General features: G+C 33.2%; 1 protein-coding gene across 2 annotated transcripts in view; it reads right to left on the minus strand.

Annotated features, from left to right (window-relative positions):
• The window catches only part of CSMD3 (CUB and Sushi multiple domains 3), a 1,272,067-nt gene that overhangs the window by 443,121 nt on the left and 801,826 nt on the right, over positions 1–27,120 (minus strand). For both annotated transcript variants that reach the window (XM_008001392.3, XM_008001388.3), the window contains 4 exons: positions 21,916–22,054; positions 14,778–14,965; positions 8,537–8,725; positions 104–220 (listed from right to left, as the gene is read on the minus strand). In XM_008001392.3, the coding sequence (XP_007999583.2) occupies positions 104–220; positions 8,537–8,725; positions 14,778–14,965; positions 21,916–22,054 (633 nt within the window). The remainder of the gene's footprint in view (positions 1–103; positions 221–8,536; positions 8,726–14,777; positions 14,966–21,915; positions 22,055–27,120) is intronic.

Here is a 27,120-nt window from a genome sequence, read left to right on the forward strand (position 1 = left end):
TGTTTTTGCTCATGCAAAAGAACATGTAAAGGAAAATTAAATAAAAATAGACTCAATGAAAATTCGGAAGACAGTCCAATTATTATTTCATGAGGCAAATTACCTTTTCCATGGGTTACATCAACAGTCCATGTACAATTCAGAGAATTTGGATAAAATTCCGGGTACCCAGGTGATAAGATTGTTCCACTAGGCCCTCTAACATCTCCTCCACATAATGCTGAAATACAAAGAAATAGAGCTATGTGATCAACAGTGAGAGAGACAGAGGGTGAATAAATCTCTTATCTCCTTTCTTGAATTGAGGAGTCGCATTATCTTTGCTTAAGCTACATCCTTGTAATAGCAGGTGTGTATTAAGACCTTTTCCAATACTAGTAAATCATTTTATCCATTGTATCACTAGAGAAGAAAAGGGTACTCAGTAGCATCTGAGAATTAGTACTGTACTCAAGGGAACATGACTCAACTTTCCACATTTGAATTTGAAGTATGTGCTAATACATTTCTAATTATAAGCAGTATTTGCATAAATTGGTGGTAAATTAAATATGAGTAATTAATTGTTTAGCAATCCCTCTTATTAAGCACTAAGAAAATGAATTGCTAATTGTATAAAATTGTTTGATATAGATTCCTAAAGGGATATGTGTTATTCCTTATAGGATTCCTTTCAAAACTATGAAGTGAGTTGTAAAAGCTTCCAAGGCTGCTTCTGTACTTCTGTATTTTTCTAGGAAATATTATAAACAAAAAGGATCTTTCGAAGGGATGTAGTTTTGTAAGTAAATATTCTAAGATAATAAAAATAAGTTAATCTTAGGTAAACAAATAATATTTGAGTTGATATTCATTTCCTTGAGAGCAAATCAAGGTCTTCTACTATATTCAACAGCCATCAGTGCTTATGGTATACCAGACAATTTTATCAAAATTGAAAACTGGAGGAGGCAAAAATACATATATATATATATATTGCCTAGTAAGCATTTTTATTCTAGTATGAGCAGAGAAATTGTTGACTCCTTATTCTATTTCACTTGAAAAGGCCAACTCTTAGACACAGCCAAGGGTAGTAAGAATCATGAATGCAACATGTACCCTTGTCTAATTTGATCCTTGTCCCACTTCCCCAGCACACTAGAAAAGTGAGTTTTGAAGTCTCTCCAAAGCACCTAACACTATAACATGATATGAATTTGTTAAGTGAAATATCATGAGTGAAATGTCTACTGAATTAAAACCTACAGTCTCTATTTCAAAGGACTGTATGTCGTGCAGCTAGAATAAAATTTCTCAATGAACACAAGAATGAAAATTAAGGGAGTTAAATTAATTTAAAATACACAAAAAGGTAACAAAAAAGAGAGATGCAAACTTTTAGAAAGGACACCAGATATGTGCCCCTCAGCATGCACATGTATGTGTGTATTTGTGTATCTGTGTGTTTGTGTGTGTGTATGTATAAGAAGTTGAGAGGAAATTTTTCTGCATATCAGTATTCTTTCAAATAAAGACACTTTGCCAAGTATCCTACTTCTTGAGAAGTTTCTTGGGAATTGTTTTGTCTGTAAGCTGTACCTATATACCTTTGTAGAAGGGGAAACTTAAAGAGACATTCTTCAGGTAAATGAATAAATCTTTGTAACACATAAACACATTTAAAAATTTAGGAGGAATGCTCAACAGCTAATATATTATAACAAACATTCATAATATTACTTTGACTAGAATCAGATGGGAAAATATAGAATAAGTTTTTTAAAACAAAGTGAAGATTTCTGATATTTGAAAATAATTATCATTGGATGCAGACATTGAAGAGAATGGACTTAAAGATGGAATTTCATAGTAAATAGTGGGGAAAGAATGTAATTTAAGTTCTTTTGAAAGATGAAACTAAAAACATAAAGACACATAAATTTTATTTTATATCTAATAAAACAGGATAAAATTATAACGATTTACTAATTCTTATAAAAAACAAAACTAAACACTGTTTTGATCTTAAAATGTAGCTGGCACTATTCTGCAGATTTTATTTATGTTAACTCAGCCCCCACAACAACCTTTTGAGAAGAATGCTGTAATTATGCGGTTTACAGATGAGAAAGCAAGTATAGATAGAACTCAGTCTAGTTCCAGGGTCTATGATCTCAAGCAGATTCTTGAATCGTGTTGATGTTTTTTCCATGTTAACAGTACTGTTTTAGCAAGCTATGATGTTCTTTACTTATGTTTGATTTTGTGGCACTTCCCTCACAAATGATCAATATATTAAAAAAAAAAATCAGGGGCATCCTTTATTTTCTCAGAGATTCATTTTATCCTTTTATGTTCAAATCACTTTTTTTGTGCACCCAACACCTATTGTGTCAGTATCCTTGTCTATGTTCTTTAATTGATCTATCTCTTTTGAATTCTCGTTTGCCAGTGGCTTCCTATGTGACTGAAATAGTTCTCCATCATCACCATCATCAGCCTCATCATTTTCATCAACCTAATGAAATTTTTCATTTTTCTAAATGAGATTATTTTACATTGCCAATGTTTTAAATTGCATTTGTTTTATACTATCAGCTTTTTAAGCAATTACATGAGATTGTACAGTGACAGATGCTAATGCTAAATAGAAAGTATCTTTGAGTTGGATTAATTTTAAAAGTGGTTAATTCATTACTGAATATTCTTTCATACTGATGATGTTTGCTTATCTAAAAACTATTCCTCCTATTGGAAAGATAAGAATTTGTAAGAGCTTATTAAAATCAATGATGAATGACCTAAAATATTAAGATGAATAAAAAAGATTTAAGTTTGTATATGAGATATTTTGTTTTATGTTTTCAGGTACAGGATGGAATTTAAATGTATTGTAACAGATACAGTGGTATAGAGATGATTATGAAAATTTCTCCAAAAACCAATGACTTAAAAAGTGAATGCTGAGATTTAAGTCCGTTTAAGAGAATGTGTGGGCCATTCACTTAGTAAACGTTATTAGAACAAGACTGTCTAAAACAGGTGCCATGGATCTCCTGTGTTATCTCCTGTTATGTGTTCAGAAGGAATTCCAATTTATTGCAGCAACCTTGCTAATTGATTCCATGTGTCTTCAGGGATACCAACAGTTTTGTAACAGACATAATAGGATTGCATGTTCTTGTGAATGAGATAGACAATTGTGTATCAAGTGAATCTTTGAAAAACTGAATGAGATAGACAATTGTGTATCAAGTAAATCTTTGAAAAACTAAAGAACTCAGCATGATGAAATTATATATATATATATATATATATGAAAAACTCAGTTACTTTATGTGAATTCAAACAGCTGGCCAAAAAAAAGCACCTGAAAGGATAAAAAGCATCTAAAAGCTAAAAATCTGAGGCACAATAAGCCATTATAGTGACAGTTCAGTTAGTGGAGAACAATTAGTCAGATACACAGTAATCTTGGGCAGTAGAGTTTTTTATCCCTGATTTTTGTAACATATGATACTGCTTTTTCATAGGATAAGTATCCATTATAATTTTGAAATAGTGAAGTCTCTTCAAAAGCTGAGCACTTGAATGTAATTGCCCAGACCTGTAAATTTATACCATGTCCTTGTTAGTGATACACACTGGGCCAGTACAAATCTGTCTATATCCAAAATGGACAATTTTTAGACCAGGATCCATCAAAACACTTTCAGTATTGTAATGAAGCATGGAAATAACCATCTATTACAAATCCCATTAATTTTTAATTTGTTGGTTTGTTTGCTTTTAATCTCATCTCTTCTTTTCCTATTTTCAAGTCTCCCTGTTATGCCCTTAAACTGAGACTGTTCATACTTGCTTATACTCTAGACAAACTTGGTTATCTTGAATTCTAGGAATCTAAACCTGAATCCAGGTATTCATTTGCTACTTTAACCTCTGTACTCAAACCTTTTAATAAGACTAAAGAAATAAGGGAAATAATGAGGTTTAAGTCCATTCAGTTCCATTTTGTTCTGCCTCTTAATGATTTGAGTGACACTGAATAACTTAACCTTTTTTAGGTTAAATTTCTTACAAAATAGCAACATTGTTTCTCAAAGTGGAATAATTTGAGTTTAAAATTGGGGTCTCAGGACAGAAGGTGAAAACAGAGCATGTCTTAGGCAATTCAGGACATAGCATACCTACACATCCATTAAAAGGGGAGGTGTCTTAAGCAACAATGCCTAGTTCCTGGAAGGTTGCTTCAAAACCAGCATCTGATCTTAGCCCTACGCCATTACTCATGACAATCTCATGTACCCAGTGCATAAAAAACATCATTGATCTGTGACTTTTAGCATACATGCAGCCTTGAACACTTGATATGTTGGACAAAGCAAAATGCTCTCCTAAAATTTCTTGTCTGGTCTACCTTAGAGCCATTCAAATCTCAGTTTTATCAAAAACACTGCAGAGATATATAGGAGTAAGTTCTAATCAAAGTATCTAGTAAAAAAAAAAATGTTTGTTTTTTAAATCAAATCTCTTATGTGTCACGGGACATCTTTTACAAATACATGTTAAAGCAACAAGAACACCTGGTTCTTGATTATAAGAATATAAGAAAAATAAGATAGAGTATAACTGTTATTCATTCAAGAAGAATGTAGACACTGTTTATGCTCAACAGTCTTTTTATAGTGTATATACAGCATAATTAATAAATACTAAGTTAATAAATCAATAACTGGTTATAAGGTAGCAATAAATGCCATGTAAATATAGAGAGCTACAGAGTTTAGAAAAAGTCAAGATTATTCCCAGTTGCTTTGTTCAGGAAAAGCATGATCAAGTTTATAACCTTTAAAAGTTGACTAGAATTTTGATATGCATAGTTGAGGGAAGGGCTAGAACATTCCAGGGGAAAAAGAACAAAATTCATGAAGGCAAAAACCAGAAAATATATATGCAAAACCAAAAGCAAAAGTATTTCCATAAGTACATTTCATGGAGAATATAGCTTTCTTTCATTCAACACAGATTTATTGTGTGCCAACTGTTTGACAAGGACTCTTCTTGGCATTGAGAGTATGACAGTGAGTCTAGCAGAGCACCTACTACATGACATGTATATTCTGTTGGGTAAAGAGACAATAAATACCAAAAAATAATGTAAACTGAGTGAAAAATACTAGGAAGTAAAATTTAAGTGGCACGAAAGGGGTTACTCTTTCACATAATTACTGAGGCAAGTATTGAGTATATAGTTGTGAGTGAAATTAGGGAGTGAGTCATATGGTTCTGTGGGGGAATCCTGATTCAGGACAAAAGGAAGGGAGGCTTAGAGGGACAGAATGAAAGGAATGGGAAAGGGTTCTCATATTGGGAAAATTATTCAGGAGACACGTGTAGTTGGAATGGAGTAGCATGAATGAGGAAGAGAGTGGTGAAGGATGAAGTATGGGATGTAGTAAGGGCCCAGAATACCTGGGGTTAATCAAATCATGCAAAAGTCTTTGGATTTTATTCTGCCTGGGATGAAAGGTGCAAGAAGGTTCTAGGTAAGGGGTTGTCCTGATTTGCCTTAGTTTATAAAAGCTTACTCTGGCTGCTTGTTGAAAACTAGACCTAAAAGTTTAAAAGGAGAAGCAGAGAAATTCTTTAAGAAGTGGAATTTTAAAAATAAATAAATAAATAAGGCACTAAATTTACAAACTAATGCAGAATCTGATGAAAGAATTTCTCGTTCAAGGTTCAAAGTTCTTCAGTCAATAGTGAAATATGAATTAAGAAAGGATCCATTTTTACTTCAAAATCTAAGCATATACACAGAAAATAGAATTAAATAAAATTACTCTTTTTCTTTGGTATAATTGATAGCAGAAAGGGTAATGTCCTGCTTTTCAGTTATGCATTCCAAGCAGCACAGAGTATCAATAAACTATTAAAATGACTGTATCATATATAAATATACACATTTACATATAAAGTCCTTAAAATAAGTATGTGACATCACTGAGAAAGAATAACAAATGTATCATCTATCTTTCATTTTAAGGAATTTTAGTATTTTCCTATTGTGTAGAATGTGGGCAGGTGACAGTGTAGTGGCAGACTTGTGCCCAGGACCTGGATCTAGGCTGCCTGGATTTAAATTCTGACTTTGCCATTAATGAGTGGGGTGATATACAGTGAGGTTCTTAATTTTCCTTTGCCTTAGTTTCCTCATCTGCAAGTGGTGATCATAATAGCACTTATCTTATAGAGTTACTTGGAAGATAAAATGACTTAAAATACATAAAGCACCTGTAGCAGTATCAGCACATGGTAAAATCTCAATAAATATTAGTCATCACTGTTATAACCACCAAACTACATTGTCTGGTTTGCTTTGTAAATCAGCTAATCATGGGATACAAAGACATCACAAAAGCTAATATATGTTAGAGTGAAGCACACTGTACACAAGCATTAGGCAACCTAGGCCAATCAAGTTTACATTCCTGGAACAGGGCAAGAACTTCTGTTTGTCTATTTCTCCCTTGCTACCTCAGGAGATTTGTACTAATTACCTCTGGCGCAAAAGTCTCTATTAAAGGAAGCGTCTGATCAAATCTATTCACTAGGTGACATGATAGTCGAGTTCAGTTCGAGTCAACAGAAAAAAAATTATTAAGTAGTTGTTTTATACACAGCTTAGCCATTTTTAAAATAAATATAATTCAGTCCTTGTCCAGTTACACTCAACATGAAATAGAAATGCAAAAGAGGAGGCCAGGTCATAACAGAGGTTAAAAGTAACATGATTTGATCTTTTAAAATAAAGACGCATTGTAAGAACGCAGGATGGAAACATCATGGAAAAGAATGGATTTCTCAAGGTTAAGGACCATGGATTCCATGATTAGTCATTTGAGCTTTCATTTCTAAGCAATAAAAAGCCATTAAAAATTTTGGATCTGGAATATAACATGAAATAACCTTAGTGAGAAACATGGGGTTGGATTAAAAAACTCAGAAATGATTGCCGTTGCACTGATGAAAAATGAAGGCCTGTGCTGCTCCTGGGAAAACTGGATCTATTTGCTTTTATTATTAATAAAAGTTAGGCGTGTTGATGGGCTTGCCATTACTTTTTATCTTCCTGATTCTTACAATATTGCCTCTATACCTTTCTTTCATGGTGAATGCTCCTCATTCAGGCCAACATTGTAGTTTTATTAGGGTCTGGCAAACATAGGACCTTTATACCACCATGGTTTGTCTCAACCACAGGGATAGATGAGCACATGACCAAGACAAAGTCAACCATAATGGGCCCTTCTCCTTCACTATAGTTACTAGTTTAGATATGGACCAATTGAACACCTTCCCTGGGATTTTTCTAATTAGAATAACAGGGAAGAGCTCTCATTCCTCTCTGAATCTGAAGATACGGGACTAACAACTTCCATCTCCCAAGAGTGTATACACTACTGTCAATTCCTCACATGGAAAAAACCTGGCTGCAATATAAGACAATTATGTGAATCTCAAAGAAAAGTCTAGGTGAAAGATAGAGAAATTCTTAAAAAGTTTTGAATTTATACTTCTTATTAGCAATGAGAGGTATCCCACTTTGCCTTTTCTACTATTTGAACAGTTGAACAACAGCTTGTTTTTATTTTTAAATACCAGTTAGAGATGGGTTTCTGTCACTTACAATCACAAATTAAAGGAAGATGTTTTGATGATGTGTTTAAATCTTGATATAAAAACAAATTAGCTTAAAACTGTTTAAAAAATGATGGCACAGACAATACTTGAAAATTTAATCATAAAATGACAAATGGCATCTTCCACCTTAAGAAATAATAAGTGTAGAATTTGAAAATAGTGCTGTAAATAGAAATTAAAACCCATAGTTAAATAATACCTAGATTTACATTGAGTGTGCTTTTTGACAAGCAAATATGAAAGCACTTTCCAATCTTAGAAGAAGCAGTTTCTTCCACTGGATTTCATATATGTTTCCTGAAAAATGAAGTGATTCTGACTTATTTTCACAGAAATAAAGAAGCAGTAAAGAACACTGGTATACTATTTATTATAACTAGGAACTTGACACAACAGGGTAGTCTGAGTAAACTACCATGGTGCTGTGTAGCTGGTTAGAATTTGGGTAGACAAGCTGGCCTTCCATTTGAACTGGGACATGTTGTCATTCAAGGCAGGAAGCGAATGATGCATTTTTTTTAGGGCTTTCTTCTCATACCAATTTGGCATTTTCAAGGCTGTTTTCAAAAGGTCCACAGTATGTTCTTAAAATAGTTACATAGGTAAGTTTTAAATATGTATGCAAATACAAACAGGATAGATACATAGATAGTATTTTTAGGCATGGAGTAAGTTTGGTTGATTAGCAACAGTCTTTATTTCATGAATGGTTTTATAACATAAATTTGCCAGAAAACAAAAGAACCTTTAAAAAATTTAAAAGATTTATAATTATGTCAAATCCCATATAAAAAAAATTGATTTTTCTGTTTCTAAATCAGCATATTTTGCATGTCAAATGAGTTATTACCATCACAGGTTGGAAGTGGATGACTCCACCAGTGGTTTTTTTCGCATAGAAGGGGCTCTTCATGACTCAACCTGTATCCTGGATCACAACTAAATGAAACAGTAGAGCCAATGGAGAAATCATGACCATAGCGACGGCCATGTACAGGTATTCCAGGGTCCAAGCAAGAATACGTGTTTACTGTAACACCTAGAAAACAAAGGGAAGAAAATAAAGAGTAAGCTTGATGGGGTTAGGATTTGCTGAAAATCATTCCTAATTCTTCAGTTACAAGCAATGATTTTTACAAATAAAGGTACTCGTACTTCATTTTTAAAATCAGCAATTTATTTAGTAAATTTGTTTTTTCATTTCCTACCATTAAGGATCAAATTCAGGTCATTTAATTATATAAGAACTTGATGAAAATGTATAACTATCTGTAAAACTTTGTATTGTTTTAAATTTTGTGTATATATACACATATATCACAATAATAATCATAGTGATAGTCAACATTTCTTGAATTTATTATATTCCAAGCACCATTCTAAATATTATACAAAATATTCTAATCACTAAAGGAAAAAGAAGAAGAGTAGAGGCATTTTGCAAGGTGCGAAAGTATGAACACCAGAACCGTTCTAAGAAAAACCAATTAGTACGTTTCCTCTGGTGGTTAACTGTTGCTGTTATCAATAGTCTATAGTACACTTCAGTGTCTCCTGATATCTTCCTTGCAATTTACAATCTCTAGCTGAGATAATGCCATGACAATATTTTCTAGAAACATTCCTGGCCCCCACTTGTTCGATGCCAGTAGCACTTCTCCTGTCATGACAATAACAAATATCTCCAGATATTGCTACACATTTCTTGGGGTGCAACAACTCTCAATTGAGAATCACTGGTATAAAGTATACCATGTTATTATTTTTTCTTCCTATATAGGATATTTAAACAATGAATAACTACTATTTCTATATTCCAAAATTAATCATTAACATTTTTAATATTGTATAATTATATTCAATCACATTTATATGAAAAAATATTTATTTGTATTAGCTACCCAATTCAAAAATGAAGCTAAACAAAATGGTACAAAATAGAAGTTTAATTTTAAAGAGGGAAATTGCACATTTTAAGTTTATTTATCAAGCATATTCACTTCATCTAAATGCTGTTATTTTAATGAAAAACTAAAATATAATAGAGACAAATTTATCTTCAACACAACTACTTTTATCTGCTAAGTTCCTCTTCTAAGTGAGACCATTATTTTTCTAAGCACCCAGTGCTTTTTTTTTGAGACAGAGTCTTCCTTTGTCACCCAGGCTGGAGTGCAGTGGCACAGTCTCGGCTCACTGTGACCTCCACCTGCTGGGTTCAAGCAATTCTCCTGCCTCAGCCTCCTGATTAGCTGGGACTACAGGCACATGCCACCATGCCCGGCTAATTTTTTGTATTGTTAGTAGAGACGGAGTTTTACCATCTTGCCCAGGCTGGTCTCAAGCTCCTGACCTCAGGTAATCTGTTTGCCTCAGCCTCCCAAAGTGCTAGGATTACAGGCGTGAGTCAATGCGCCTGGCCAGTACCCAGTGCTTTAAAACTCTCATTCGTATTTGACTCCTCACTTTTTTCCTCCACAAAATATGTCTGAAATCCATTCTTATTGAAAAGCATCATGTCAAGTATTATTTCTCTTACCCTATGCAAGGCCCTCATCACCTCAAATTAATGAAATAAACAATAACATCTAGCATGTTTTTCAGTATCTTTCATCTCCAATTTATTCTATATAAAATGTTGGACATACGTATAGCCAAAACATGTTTTTTCATAGCTTTAATACCCGATGGCTAATGGCACCATGTTCAAAGTCGTCACCCTGAAAATTAAGATTCCCAAATTAGACTTTACTATTCTAAATTTTTGTCATTATCTCCCAGTGGTCATTCTTTATATCAATCAGATAAGTCTCCTCATTAGTTTTACACTTTGTCTCATAGGAATACCTTCAGTTGTCCCCTTAACGTACACAATCTTCTCAATCTTTAACAGAAAAGTTTAGATCCCCTTCCTTTAGGTTTCAATTTCCTCCAATGTTCCAGGTTACATATAACTTTCCTTTACATGAAACTCTAACATTGTAGTAAAATCTTCTAAAATCAGAGAAATGGAAGTTGCAGTGGTCATATACAATGTAAATTACAGTAAAATTTAATTATTCAAAAGTGATAGTAATGTTTTTGGTCATTGACCTATAGTAAAGGTCAATGAATATATGGGGTTAATAAATCATTTGCCTTTCTTGGCTTTTCAACTGATAAAGTAAGATGATGTATTTATTTTATGTCTTCCACTGTGCCGCATTGATCTAAGAGTCACAAAATAAATCTAAAGAAATAGTTCATAGTTGATTGACAAGCAAGTAACTCAAGGCATAATTCAAAGCAATGGAAATGTTGCAAACTTAAGAAAATGAGAAACATCATGATGAACTGATATCAGTATTATTTATTAACAGTCATTAAATACTAAAACATAATTGGTAAGTAGTTTTAGAAGATTCCTTTTTTTTTTCTTTAGATGGAGTCTCGCCCATCGTACAGGCTGGAATGCAGTGGCTATTCCTGGCTCACTGCAGCCTCCACTTTGCTTCCTGGGTTCAAGCAATCAATTCTCCTGCCTCAGCCTCCCAAGTCGCTAGAATTATAGGCATGCACCACCACGCTTGGCTAAATTTTGTATTTTTAGTAGAGACGTGGTTTCACCATGTTGGCCAGGCTGGTCTCAAACTCCTGACCTCGAGTGATACTCCCACCTTGGCCTCCAAAGTGCTGGGATTATAGGTGTGAGACACCACGCCCAGCTAGTTTTAGAAAATTCTTAAATTTTGGCAACGTACATAATTTTCAGAAGTTCATGTCTGCATTTTATCAAATGACATTAACATTTTATCTTTTTCCTTACTGCTTCATAGAGCTTGTTTTTTTAAAAAGTAGAATCCCCAAATAGACATTTTTCTTATTTATGTAAAAAAAATTTGAACATTTTATGTTTCTGTTTCTACTACTCCTCCCCTCAAATATCTATTGGTCATAAATTGTACATTCTTTTAGATGTCTAACATTTTCCTTAATTGGAAAATATATCTAGACATTCATACAAAAAACATATATCTGGAGGTGAATATATGTCTATAGGTTTGTTCTGTATCCATTTTCAATTTTAAAATTTGTATAATATTTAGATATCCAAGACTTAATTATAGTCATATTTCAAGCAATACAACATAATAAACAGATGTGATTTTTCCTGGGGAAAAACTACAGAAATAAAAACAAATTATATTCCTAAAGTCTACTTTATGCTGTTATAATTTTAATGTGCTTTGAAACCTATAAATAGTCTTATCTTTTTTTTTTTTTTGAGATCGAGTCTCACTCTGTCACCCAGGCTGGAGTACAATGATGTGATCTCGGCTCACTGCAACCTCCACCTCCTGGGTTCAAGTGATTCTCCTGCTTCAGCCTGAGTAGCTTGGATTACAAGCATGCACCACCATGCCCAGCCAATTTTTGTATTTTTAGTAGAGATGGGGTTTCTACCACGTTGGTCAGGCTGGTCTCGAACTCCTGACCTCGTGATCCACCTGCCTCAGCCTCCCAAAGTGTTGAGATTACAGGCGTAAGCCACTGCATCCAGCCAACCTTATCTTATTGATACAGTTTTTGTAATCCCCATGTTTTGAGGGGCAGACAGGATGGGGTAAAAAATGCCTTGGGAAAGGCAATATAACAGAAACTTGGAGTACAAGCCGTGGTGGCATTGCAAGCATTCCTTCCTATAGGATTTTGATTGCCTGGGGAAGACAAATTACTTTCACTTTCAACGAAATTGATTAAAAAAAAATAGAAATACAGCAAATGCCAAATGTATTGTTAATGTTCTCATTAGTAATCTACTGATTTTGAGGTTTGCGAATGGTTCATTTGAAAAATATAGTTTAGTTACCTTCGGCTTGGGAAACAGTAAGAAAGAGATGAATGAAAAGACTTTTGTTTGTTTCTTGATAAGAAAGGATTTATGATGTTGGAGATTATTTCACAGGAGTAAATATACCACAAGACTAATAGAATGAGAGAAAGTGATTTCTTAAAGACAAATTTAAATACAATGCATCTTGCCAGATTTGACCAAATTAACACCAAGTGTGTCTCTAATCAACCTCAACATTTCTGAGCTCTCAGCTTCCACTTTGCCCTTTAAGGCACTAGCCCTCGAGAATAACTTGGACCATGACACTAAGAACTTGTAAATGACAAACGCTAACTGAAGGTATGCATTTGAGCAGGCCTTCTTATTTTTATTCCTTATCTGACTAGCTTTTGTAGGAGAAATGTAAAGGCTATCATTTATTGAGAACATACTGCATGTTACCAGTTATGCTGCATGTTATCAGTTACGCAAAACACTTTGCATGTTTTGTTTCATTTAATCTTTAAAATAGTCCTGTTTCTGATAAAGACCACATACCCTGGGTGGAATGGGATTGGATATGATTTACTGGGTAAAGGATACTACAATGGACTAAAAGAAAAGCTGCCTGGCCCGGCGCGGTGGCTCAAGCCTGTAATCCCAGCATTTTGGGAGGCGGAGACGGGCGGATCACGAAGTCAGGAGATCGAGACCATCCTGGCTAACACGGTGAAACCCTGTCTCTACTAAAAAAATACCAAAAAAAAAAAAAAAAAAAAAAAGAAAAAAGAAACTAGCCGGGCGAGGTGGCGGGCGCCCATAGTCCCAGCTACTCGGGAAGCTGAAGCAGGAGAACAGCATAAACTCCAGAGGCGGAACTTGCAGTGAGCCGAGATCTGGCCACTGCACTCCAGCCTGGGTGACAGAGCGAGACTCCGTCTCAAAAAAAAAAAAAAAAGAAAAAAAAGAAAAGCTGCCTGCATATTGATATCAATTAATTACTAGTGAGGATTAGTTTTGAAGTAGATTTTTCTAAATGACTCAGGTTTAATAAATACATGCTAGACTAAAAATCTCATTTAAGGCACTTTAGTTCATTTGAACCCCCACGTATATGTGCATTCTCTTGTTGCATTTTATAATGATTTTTGCAAAGTATACTTTCATTCTACAAAGCTCAAAATAATGAGAAGTTAATATAATTAAACAATACTGTAGATAAGATGATTTTTAAAAAGTAATGGATCTATATTGACAATTGTTTTAAAAAACCCATGAGTCCATTGACTATATGTATTGAAGATAGATGCCCAACAGCAAATATAAAACTATATATTTGAAATGCAGAAATTTCTTCTTGAGGGGGAAAAGGTCATAATCAACTTGAATATTAAAAGAAATAATATAATATCTGCATTTGAAATAAAGACATATTTTAATAACCCTCTTAAGTGTGTTGTTAAGATTCATTTATCAAAAGTGCATTTCATGTAAAAGTATATGGCTATGCATTCATGATGAAAACGTATGCATATGTAAATTTATATATTTGCACACATATAAATCTTATGCAATATAGCCACACATGCACAAAATGTTTATAAAGACAAAAAAGCTCATTTCTGTGTTCATATCAGCATCAAAATTTTTCAAAAATCAAAAATATTTTAGACTTTTTAAACAAAACCATTAGATTTAATAGGGATTACAATGATTCCAACACTCTGAATTATAGCTTGTATTAATATAGTTTTCTCTACTTATATTAATCATATTTAAATATATGTGTACACAGTTTGCTTTTTAATTTTAATATGATTTTCAGAATTTTATGCAAAATAATAAAATTAAATATTTTAAATGGAAAATACGTACAATCAATGTGAGGAAACTATAAAAGAATAACTGAATTTGTGAAGTAAATGCTAAAAAAGTTATTGTTTATATATCTCAGGCTGGCAATTACTGCCTATTCTCTGCTTTTCAGAACTATACACAAATAATTGGTACACAAACTCATTTTCAAATAATGATTTGATGCTTCTGATATTTCTTTAGTATTTTGCTTCATAATGATATTAGATAGATATTGCTGGAAAATCTTTTGCAGAATTTACTAAAACACACACCTTACCTTATAAAGCATTAACATTCTTATAGATGAAGGAAAGTTTTGATTTAAAATAAATAGAGCTACTAGTTCTCTTAGTAAAACTATAATAATACAAAATGTAGAGCAAACAGAATGAGGAAATCAAAAAATTTTATCATAACTTACTTTCATAGTGAATCTTGAAGCCATTATTGGAACGACTGTTGTCTGTTGTAAATAGAAGGTATATAAAATTACTGCTACTAAATAGAAACTGGGGCACTTGGGTGCCATTGTAAGATCCAAGCAAGGGTGACAGAAGATTTGGCCCATCATGAACTTCCAGAACATCGTAATTTAGTTCAGTCTGAAATCTAAGGTTAAAAGACACATGTGAAAATAGATTTAGAATAAACACTATATAGGGAAATAATACTTTAGACTGCTATTTAAAATCTTATTTAAAATTTTTCCATTTTATATTATAATTTTCTTTAGCTTATCTAATATCTAAGATATCATTTAAGACACCATCATTTGTGAATACCAAAGGTGTAAGCTCTTATTCCTATGAAAAATTATTATTAAAAAGTTATGTGTATATACTTGTTGTTCCTAAGTGAGATTCTTTCAAATATTATGAATTATCTTTTTCAAATATTATAAATTGTCTTTTAACTGGCCTGTTCATAAACCAAACATATTTTTGGAGTTATCTTTGGTTGCCTTCCTCATTTTTACAGAAAACTATGTGGTTTACATTTATTTTCAATCAGATAATTAGATTCTCATCTTAATAAGATATACATTTCAAATTTGACATCTGTTTTTATAATTATTTTTTATTCAAGTGTTTTTTATTGATACATAACATTTATACAAAATTTTTGGATAAATCTATTTCGGTCATTAAACATGTAATAAAGTTTGTATTTGAAAACAACAGTTCTAAGTAGTTGGTAACTAATGATGATACATTTGATGTTTATTAAAGTGTCAGCAGCTCTAATAAAGACTTTATCTACATTAGTTTATGTAATCCTCCCATTAACTCTATGGCGTAGCTCATATTATTGAACCCACTTTCCAAGTAAGAACATCACAGCCTTCAAAACTTTTTTCTTTTTTCTTTTTTTTTTTTTTTTTTTTTTTTTTTTTGAGACAAAGTCTCATTCCATCACCCAGGCTAGAGTGCAATGGTGCCATCTTAGGTCACTGCAGCCTCCGCCTCCTGTACTAAAGCAATTTTTGTGTCTCAGCCTTCTGAGTAGCTGGAATTACAGGTGTATGCTACCATGCTTGGCTAATTTTTATATTTTTAGTAGACACGGGGTTTCACCATCTTGGCCAGGCTGGTCTCTAAGTCCTGACCTCAAGTAATCCACCTGTCTCGGCCTCCCAAAGTACTGGGATTACAGGTGTGAGCCACTGCGCCCAGCCACCTTCAAAACTTAAATAGTATCACATTATCTTAAAGTACAGAAGAAGGCATCAAAACCGAGTCTCCCTGACTCTAACCTCTATTCTATGATGTCTGATCTTATCATTAGATTTTTGGTTGCAGTGGGCCAAGATCACACCACTGCACTCCAGCCTGGGCGACAGAGTGAAACTTTGTCTCAAAAAAAAAAAGGGAAGGAGAAAAAGAAATTGTCAACCTATTATTTGGTTGCTTTGTAGTCAGTCTATTGTGAAGATTGAAACTGGAGTTTCACTTTGATAGCTAGTCAGCTGACAACAGCCAAATTAAAATGCACAGAAGAGTCAGGCATTACTTTGAATTGAAACATAAAGAGACTTAATTCTTAATAGAATAGCAACATTAACTGGTGATATAAATAACATGTGTTCAGTACTGGTGAATCTTTAAAAAGAAAATCATTGCAGATTTGTCCTAAGGAATTATAAAAATACATTCTAATAACAAGCAAAATGGGGTAGGGTTACACAATAAATTGAATTTCTTTCATTTTCTGTTTTAAAATAGTTGTATAAATTTCTCATGAATTGCCTTTATCTCGTGTTTGTTTATGAAATTAAATTTATTGTTTATGCTAAACAAATATTATGGTAGCACTAAATGTTATTATAAATGAAATTGGATCTAATCTTATTCAATTTTTGTTGTCTTTAAAAAACATTCTTGATGTAATCCAAACCCTTCCTAACCAAATTGAAATAGTCCTCATTAACTTAAAAAAAAAATTCTCTGAAAGACATAATGATAACATGCATTCAGGGAGCTGAGGATAGCAAAAAGGAATAGAAAGATACATTTTGAACGATTGATAATAAAATGAATACGTCTTAGACTTAGCAGCTGCTGGATATTGAGAAAATTTAGAAACTGTGGGAATAAACAAAAACAAAAATTCCGTTGCAGATCTGAGAGCAAGAATTGCTAAATGTTTGGATATGTTAAGAAGAGGTAAATGGTTTTAAAAACATGTTTGTTGGTGTTACTGCTATTTTGTTTTGTATTTAACAGGAAATCATATTTCTTACAGTTTTATTGACAAGCTGTTGAGACAATCTCAAAGAGAAAATGAATAACACATTTGTAAATAAATTTTTTTCTGTAGGTTAATAATTTTCTCCATATGAGAATATAGAAATAAAACTACAAAATAGCTATGTCACCATCTTAATTATATTATCCAGGTTTTACAAATTTTATTTTCAACACATTTAAATGACTTATGAATGGTGGAGAGTAAGTGACATGACTCTAATAAATCATTTCTTGGAACCAACTTCTACGACAATATTCTCAGAATAAGAGGAATTATTAAAAAGTTGGCAATGAAGTGTCCTTACAAGGGTTTGTCTGGAAATCAGAAGGGAATTAGATATTTTCAAGAATCTAGTATGTGTTAGATATTTTAGAAACGATATTCTATTTCTCAAAACAATCTCTAGAGAAAAATAAAGCACCAAGACATTATAAGGCCACTGATCAAGGATGTGGTAGACATACTTATGTCTGATTTCAAAGTGTCTATTTTATGTTGCTACCCTAATGGATAAAATTCACTTATTTTTTAAATTGAAATACTTTGTTCATCCCTTTGCTACTGAGTTACTGCTAACCATATGATAGCTTTGTATGATGTAGATTATTAAAATAACCGATTTTCTGGCAAAGCACATGGAGTATAGACAGTCCTCAACCAAAATCTCATACCCTTAAAAGGTCTTTAGAAAAGAATAAATGGAACAAGATATTTAAGGAATTTTTTTCTTCAAATAGCTCCAATTCAATAATCTTATAGGATTTGGGGTGGAAGTAAAGGAAGGGCAAATAGAAGGCTCAAGCCCGAAAAGGAGCATTTATTTCAGTTTACAACAGTTAGAAGAACTTAGGACTTAATTTTATTTTATTTATATAAGGTAGATTCAAAATAAATATGTTGATATAAATGTGTTGTTTATTCTAAAATACTGAAAATATCATTAATAAGTTCTTAAAGCATTCTATCTCCTGATTATTCCAGTGTTTGGGACAATTAACAAAGAATGATTGTTTAATGATTGGTATTAGGGATGTGGAAGGAGCCATGAGATTACAATTTATGTGAGTGGGTAATTTCATGATTAAGAAACGAGGCACAGTTGACAAGTCCGGCTTGGTGATGTTCATGGGGAGAAGCAAAAATCTTTAAACTGTAGGAAACATTCCTCACTCCAGGCCTATTCTGATCTATTTACAAGACTGATTATTGTTCCTGTGCACAAATCCTACATTGAAAATCACTTTTCAATTAGACTTTTTTGCTTCTAGCCTAATTTAAAAGATTTGTGTCTTAATCAATAGATAAGAGAATAAGAAAGTGGCAGAGTAAAACACACTAAGTAACTCTATTTATAGAAATTAAATTAAGTTTTTGTCTATTTAACTAGTGTTACATTTTATTAAAATGGCTGGAAAGATTTCACCAGAAAGTCAGGTTTGAAACGGTCTAATTTCAAATATAGGCTATACAGTACAAGTGAATTCATTTTGGAGAATTCTAAAGGTATTTAAACAAGATAGGAAAGCAGCAAAGAGGCCTATATTGGCCTGTTGGAAGGATAGAAGACACAAGCTAAGAATTTTGGACAGAGAAAACAGTGCCTTCAAACAAAAGTCCAAAATCAAAAGCCAAAGTATGGATGCTCTCTGAATTGCAGGCATTGTTTGGCAATCAAACTGTTTGTCAAGTGGGCCACTCTAGCCTACTTTGAGCTGAAAGATAGTAGGTGTTTATTTAATGATGATTAATGACTCTCATTAGCAAATCAGCAGATGCTTTTCAACATAATAATGCACTTTGTGTTCATAAAGCTTAAACTAGTTTTCTAGTTATATTATTTTTGGCTTATATAGTATTTTAAAAATGAATAAGAGAATAAAAGAAAATGTTATTTTAAAATAACATTCCAGTTTCAATTAACTAGAAGGTGGGGAAGGGGTGATGTCTTCATAAGAAAACACTGCTGTTTGATTTAAAAAAAAAAATAGCATGTTTCAAAAGAAAGGCAAGATCCATTCCTACTCCCCAACATCACCCAGAAAAACAAATAGTTAAATCACTCTGCATAATAAAGTAACAAATATTTTGAGACTTACCCTGCTACATACCAGAAGAGGCAGAGGGAAGGGGGAAATGAGGACTGAAGATTCAAGATGCAGAAAAGATTAAAGATGAAGAATGGTTTGGGATAAGAAAGGGTATTGGAGAGATATAAGCAATTATTCCTGTGATGAGGGTTATCAAGAAAATTTAGAACAGTGTAGGCTTATTCAATCTTAAATGACTCTGAATTGTGCAACTCCTCTTTCATTGTCACCTGCATTATGGTTTTCATGAGAACGAAAGAAAGTGATACAAATCAAAAGAGTAATGTTAAGAGAGTGCAGTAGCCTCAGTCTCTATTATGTAGGGTGATTCTGGAGACAGGATTTAAATCCAGAAGTGAACAAAAGCATCCCCAGGCATTCTTTGAAAATTGCAGGAGAGAGTAGATTTCCCTTGTATGTGGGATGGGGGTCAAGTCTTTTTACTTAAATATTGAAGGATAATGACTGGTGAAAGTCATCTGGGTGACAGATACTAAGAATAGATACAAATAAAATATGAAAATAACGTATTTTCAACTACCTTTGCACCTGATACAAAATAATGTTTAGTTCAAAACAAGAAATACAAATATTATGTGCTTGACATATTATATCAATATATATGAGATTATTTCTGATAGATTGACAAATATGCTTGTTTTTCAAATGTAAAATACTAAATTTAAAAACTGAAAAGTATGGATGAAATACTTGTCCTATTGTTCCAAATGAATACATATCATGCTTTATCATATATTCCAAACCAAATATAATTCTGTGTGCTAAAGTAAGGTTGGTTAATTTTAGTTCAACATTCATGGAACAACTATATTGGAAAAATATTTAATAATGAATAAACAAGATGCTTTTCAAGCTTTCTAAAATTGCTATGGCAATATAAGTCATGTAAACCAATAAATAGGGGATCTGGTTTCAACAGAATAGCAACAACAACAAAAAATGCCAAATGAATGTAAATGAAAACTTTAAAAATGTGTAAATCATTTTTGTGGGCTGAATTGTGTTCCCCCAAATTTCTATGTTGAAATCTTAACCACTAATAATCTTAACCTCAGAATGTGATAGTATTTGGAGAAAGAGACTTTAAAAGGGTAATTAAGGTAAAGTGAGATCATATAAATGGACCCCAATCCAATGTAACTGGTGTCCAGGACATAAACACACACACAGAGAAAATCTCATGAAGATAAATGGAGAAGACAGCCATCTACAAGGCAAAAAGAGAATCCAGAATAAACTGTCTTGTGTACACCTTGATCTTGAACTTCTAGCCTCCAGAGCTGTGAGAAAATTAGTTTCTGTTGTTTATCTCACACAGTCTGTGACACTTGGTTATGGCAGCCCTAACTAATAAAGAAAACTAATATAGCCCTAGTAAACCATGTAGATTATAATAAGATAGTGTTAAATTAAGTTTAGCTTAAAACCTCTTGTATACTTTGAATTCCCACGTAAGAAAGGGCAAGCTAACTAAGAGTATAATCTTGTAATAAATAGCTGAGTGTCATCCAATTACAGAAGCCAAGTTTCAGTCAACAACAGGCCACCAACTGATCAGATCATATCTATACAAGGCAAATGCCAAGCTGTAACTAATCAAGCTGTTTCTGTATGTCACTTTTTTTTTTTTTTTTTTGGTCTATAAATACTTTCTGCCCAGTTGCTATGTGAAGCTCTTCGTATATACTGATTCAAGGTGCTACCTGATTCATGAATTGTTCTTTGCTCAAATAAACATGATTAAATTTAACTTGTCTAAGGTTTTTAACAGTAGAATGAACCCATGTGAAAGGTTTAATACTTCACATCTGTTCAAAGTGAAATCTGTTCTCTCCCATGCAGATGTTAACACTAGCATGGATGGACACATTCAATGAAGGACCTTTTGAGTTAGGAAAGAGTCATATTAGGTTTGTAAAATTCAATCTTCAGTCAATAATAAATATATTCTGCTGTACTTATATGTTTTTCATGTGGCTCTAATGCTTAAAGAAGTTTTTTGTTCATCTGTTTGTTTTTTAAGAAAGGGGTTGGGAAATGAGAGAAGTCAGTGGTATAATTGAGAGATTATATAGATAAAGCTATTTTGATTTGTAAATCGTGATTCAATAGCATATGAGAAGTTTCATTCTTTTAACGTTTAAAATATTCAATATTGCAGCCTTTTACCATATAGTTTATTTGATCAGTAATACTAATTTTTCTAGGGGAAATAAAAGGTCAGCTGTTGAACCATTACTACATACTACATGACAGTCATTTTCAGAAGGACTTAGAGGTGAAAGCATATGGATAGCATGCCTAGGTGTCTTAGACTGCACTACAGTGTTGATTTGAATGTGTTTACGGCACCTTTGCCTCTTGAAACCTAACAAAGCAGAATTCACAGGCCCTTCAAAATATAGGACAACTAAACTCATTAAGTTAAAGGTCACATGTTCGTATCTTAGTACTATGCATGTACATAAAGCAAAAAGGTCGATCTTGCATATTTCAATAGTACTGATACAGCATTAAACAAATAGAAAATTAACTTGGAAACAGGCTGAAAGGTTAAAGGGGGCAAACAGATGAAAGCATTCAAAGCACAGCAATTTGACTATTACAATAAAATTAAACATTGATTTGGTAAATGCAAAAGAGAATGTCAACTAGTCTTTTAGATAATATTTTCTTTAAAAGTAGAAAAAATATTTGTGAGACCTTTCAAATGTAATTTTGATGGAGTGTCCAGGTTCAGCTTCAATCACCCACTCACAATTCAAAGAGTCTTTGTAGTATCCTGGCCATCCTGGTGAGAGAATCACTCCACTGGGAGCTGAAAAATGGCCACCACATGGGGCTGAAAAATTAAATCAGTGAACAAGTAAGAATAAAACATTCAGGATAAATCACAGATATTATTCTTAATACTAAAAAATTTTTAAAACAAATCCCTGCATATCTTTATTAAATTGTTAATACTATTTTTGAAAGTAATGGTACATCATCAAAAATGATGATTTTTCTAAAAAGGTAATCTACTTTTCAAAATATGAAATAGCTATATTTAGCATGTCAGGTAATAAACAGCTCGTCCTTAAGTCTATGAATAGTACCCCTTACATATGTTCTTGTCTCTCCACCACCATCTTTGTATTCAAAGCTTGAAAGAAAACCCAAGTTGTTAGTTTTGGATCTCTTTCTCTTTTATTTTCTTACTTATGTTATCAAATTCTCCTAATTCATCTTATACACTAACAGTTTGAGCTTCCATTTTTCCAGAGTCACTACTATAATTCAAGCCTTCATTGATTCAGTTTTTTACCTTATTTCTCATCTGCTATTTTCTTTCTTACTTTAGTACAGCCGTCAGAATAATGTCCTCCAAATTACAGTTTCATCACACCATTTCCTAGACATCTATCCCCTTTCTTTGTTTTGTATTTTGATCTCTTTTCTTTTTAATATCAAATTTGAATATTATTTATCATTTCAAATATTGTATCCTCCGATTTCCCTAAACTCACACATAATTGAAACCACAATGATAGCATTGCAGTTCCAGTAAGTACTGATTAGATCATTTAGTGTAAATGCTTATTTTGGAGATGTGTAAACCAAGTTTTAGAGAGAGCAAATTGCCAAAGTTCACTATGTTGAAAAGTTTTAAAATCACTTTCAACTCAACTTTTGCAAAACAAAGCCTTAGTACTGACCCTCTTCCATTATTTCCCGCATTGGTAAATGAAACCACCATCTGTCCAGTTGCATAAACTAGAAAGATAGAAGTATTCAGTTTTCATACTTATATTATTTTTACCATTTACTCCCATATCCAACCCATCCGTTACTCCCATATCCAACCCATCTGGAAGCTCACTCTTGTTTCTCTAGTTCTATGGCTTTTGTCTTAGTTTAAAGTACCATAATCTCATCCCTGAGTATGGAAATATCCTCTGAACTGGTCTCTGCATTTACACTATTCTCCATGCTACAGATACAGTGATTTTTTTTTTCTTTTATTTAATTCACAAAGCTTACCATGCCCTTCAGTGACAACTTCCTGTGTTTCCTGATAAGGCTCTGTAGGATCTAGCTGTTGCTTATTCTCTAGCCTTGTCTCGGAACTCCCCTTCACTCTGCAGCCCAGCTACATTAGCCTGCTCTACTTTCCAGAAGTATACACAGAAGAGAACATGGAGGAAAGAGTATTTGAGATGTTGAAAATTATCAGGAAAGAAAAAAAAGGCTAAATGTATACTAGATCAACTTTTTAATACATCACTATTCCCAGTATCTTATCACATTATTTTCTTTAAATCTTCCCATTTAAACTCTTACCCATGTGTTTATATTTTTCCTAGCTTATTTCTTTCTGCTTTGTCTTACAGAATTTCTGAAAACAACTGCTCTAGACACTACTTTACTCCTTTTTATTCTTTAAATAACTTGATGGAACCCAAATGAAATAGTAAATATTTATAAATTGGCCTAGGAATTAAGCATTACTGTAAAATTTCCATTTTTAGTAAAACATTTTCTATGTGAAATTGCCAAAAGATGTTATTTGTATGACAGAGAACCTTCATAAAAACTAAGTTTTCTTCCTTAGTAGAATTTAATTTCCTTTTCTAAAAAGCTTTTAAAGGAGGCCATTTTCATGAGGATTATTTACTCTTTCTAGTTATGATGACTCATAATTAGGTTTCCTGTAGGGTTATACATTTCAAAAATGAAATTATGTGCATAATAATCACGTAAATTACCATATTTTACAAGACAGAGCTAAATATTTTAGTGAGAGAAAGTCCTCAAAATATGGAGTATTATTTCTGACACAAATCTTCATTATGTCAGCAACTCATATTGTTCCAGAAAAGCATTCATTCATTCAACCTAATCATCATTAGACAAGGTAGTCATAAAATTAACAACTGAGTAATGGGCCATAAAGGATTAAAAAGTAAAGTACTGAGAAGCATTCTGACTAGTCACTCAGTGCAAAATGTGAGGGAGGCAAAGTTAAGAGGGGGTTTTAGAGTGAAGAAGTAGCCTAAAGATGTTATTGATTGCTGTTTGTTTCCCAAAATGACTCTCCAGAATAGTGACCCTGCTTGTGGTTCTTCTACTTCTGACATTTTCTGAAGGCGCTACTTTCTCACTTAAAGGCTTGGAATTTCCCTAAATTATTCTTCCAAAAGTATAGGAACCAACTCTCCAGAAGGTCTGCGCCCAAGAGGGGAGAGACATGCTTATGTGGGTCGGTCAGGAAAAGTCTCATGATTAAAGTGACCCTCAGGCACATGAGAGGAAAATGTCAGTAAGGAGACGTCATGGTGTAGCAACAGTGGAAGAGCATGGAGTAGATAAAATGCAGGAGAAAGGAGAGACTAAATGTAGAAAAACAAAACAAAACAAAAAAACAGCTGAAGAAAAAAAAAAAGCTGCCCAGAGTTTTGGAACAAAAACCTAAAAATATTATTATTGTTGCTTTTTATTTATTTATTTTTATTTATTATTTTTTTTTTTTGAGATAGAGTTTCGCTCTTGTTGCCCAGGCTGGAGTGCAATTGCATGATCTCGTCTCATTGCAACCTCCGCCTCCTGGGTTCAAGTGATTCCCCTGCCTTAGCCTCCAGAGTAGCTGGGATTACAGGCATGCACCACCACACTCGGCTAATTTTTTTTTGTATTTTTAGTAGAGACAGGGTTTCGCCATGGCCAGGCTGGTCTTGAACTTCTGACCTCAGGTGATACACCCGCCTTGGCCTCCCAGAGTGGTGGGATTACAGGCATGAGCCACCCTGCCCGGCCTAAAAATATTATTAATTACAAATATTTTATCTGTAAAGAAATCTAACTGCAATATGAGTAAAATACAACTAAAAAAAAACCCAAAAAGTTAGTTACTCAAATTTAACAATGCTGCCATATCCATATATTGCCTATGTAGTTAATTATGTACCTACCGAAATTTAAGAAAATCTTATACATTTTTTTAACCAAAAATGAGCTTGTATATCTCCAGGTGTGAAGATACTACACTTTAAAAAGGATTTCTGTAAAAAACAACTACTTCTGGCTGAACAAGAAAAAATTGGAATATACAGAAAGCAAAAAGAGGATCAAGGCCATAAAGAAGCATTTTCAAAGTCCCATTCATTCATTCATTCATCTTTTATTCATTAATATTTCAGTTCTTCGACATGCCATTGTGTGGCAGGTGTGTGCTTGTGTGGCATTTGTACTACTTCTACAAATGAACATTTATGGAATGTTTTCTATGTGTCAGGCACCCTTAGATTATTTTATATAATGCTCAAAATAATCTAGCCAGATAAGAAAACTGATGTGTAAGGAATTTAAATAATTTGCATCTGAGCTGTCAAGGATTTGAACAAAGGCAGTTTGACTCTAGAAAAATTCTTTCCAACTGACATTAGGATAGTCTTTTTCCTCTCCTCACAGTGCCCATGGTGCAAAAGACAGAAACATTAACAAAAAGTAAAAATGTCAAGTTTTGTAACAAAGGTATGTCCACAGTACAAGGGGCCTAGAAAAGGAAATGAATACATGCTTCACAGAAGAGATTATGTTTAATTTGAAGAGTAAACAGGATGAACTCAAGAATGAATCAGAATTCACCAACAGAAAAACTGAGGGAGGATATTGTAAATGAAAGCAACATCACATGCAAATGCGTAGAGGATTGAGTTAGCATAAAGTAAGGCAAATTCCTTTTCTGGGGAATAAAGAAGTGATGAGAGAAGATTAGAAAAGGAGCTGGTTTGCTCCAGTACAGAAAGTGAACCATGGCAATTGAAAAGTTGTTGACAAAGGACACATACATATATACATATATAGACAAAGGATAAGATTTTCATTTAAACAAAACTTTCATGTAAAATAGATTGCAGCACTAAACCTGAATTTAGTGAGATCAGTTAGGAGATTGTTACAACTGTCTAGGAAAGGCATTATCAGATTATGAAATAAGGCTATAGCAGAGATAGGCAGAATGTGCAAGGTATTTAGGAAGGAGAATCAAAAGCATTTATTAACGTGTAAAGAGTAAGTCAGAGGAAGGAGTCTAAACTGGTCCTTGAGCACTTGGCATGTGCAATAGGGTGGACGGGGATTCCATTCACCAAAATGGGAAACACGGAACAGGGAGGAGCTTCATGCGGAAAGTTAATGAGATTCAGTGCTAAAATGGAAGGGTCTATGAAATATCACAAGAAACAAGAGAAAATAGAATCTGGAGCTCTTAGCTATCTTAGGAGTGATTTTCAAAATTGGCTGATGTTCAAGTTTCCACACAGGTTGAAGGTAAAGGTGAATATTTAGAGGAAAAGATGAGAGATGATTGAATATACAACCCTTTGAAAAAGTTTAATTTAATAAAATTAAGTAGGTATATTGTCCAATAGCTAGTATATCACTACACTGAGAAAAGGGTTGAGATGAATTATTTGTTTGGGTCTTCCTCTCACCGAAGTGTGTGAATTGGGATAACTTTAACAAGTAAAAATAATAAATTCCTAGGTTTTAGTGGAAAAATAGAATAGTGTATATCTCACTTGACTGAGATAAACTTTAGTTTAACTAAATTTAGACAGGCTTCTTCTTGACTCAAAACCATCCTTCCCATCTCCCTTTCCTAGAGCATTTACTTTAGAACACTTGTATTTTTTTTTTCCCTCTGCACCTTTGAAATGTAAATTTTCTCCCAGCCTCTTGCTAGTTTTATGACCCAGGAATTATCTTTTTCAATGACCTGGGAAACATCCTTTGGAGCACCCTTATCTTCCGGTCTCTGTGGGAGAGTGGGAACCTAACTTCAATAAGCTCCAATTATCAAACATATATGATCTAATCACATTGGCCAGTCTACCCCCTAACATGCTCCTACTAGCTCACCCCAAT

This window comes from Chlorocebus sabaeus, chromosome 8, assembly GCF_047675955.1.
Source record: "Chlorocebus sabaeus isolate Y175 chromosome 8, mChlSab1.0.hap1, whole genome shotgun sequence".
Classification (NCBI taxonomy): Eukaryota; Metazoa; Chordata; class Mammalia; order Primates; family Cercopithecidae; genus Chlorocebus; species Chlorocebus sabaeus.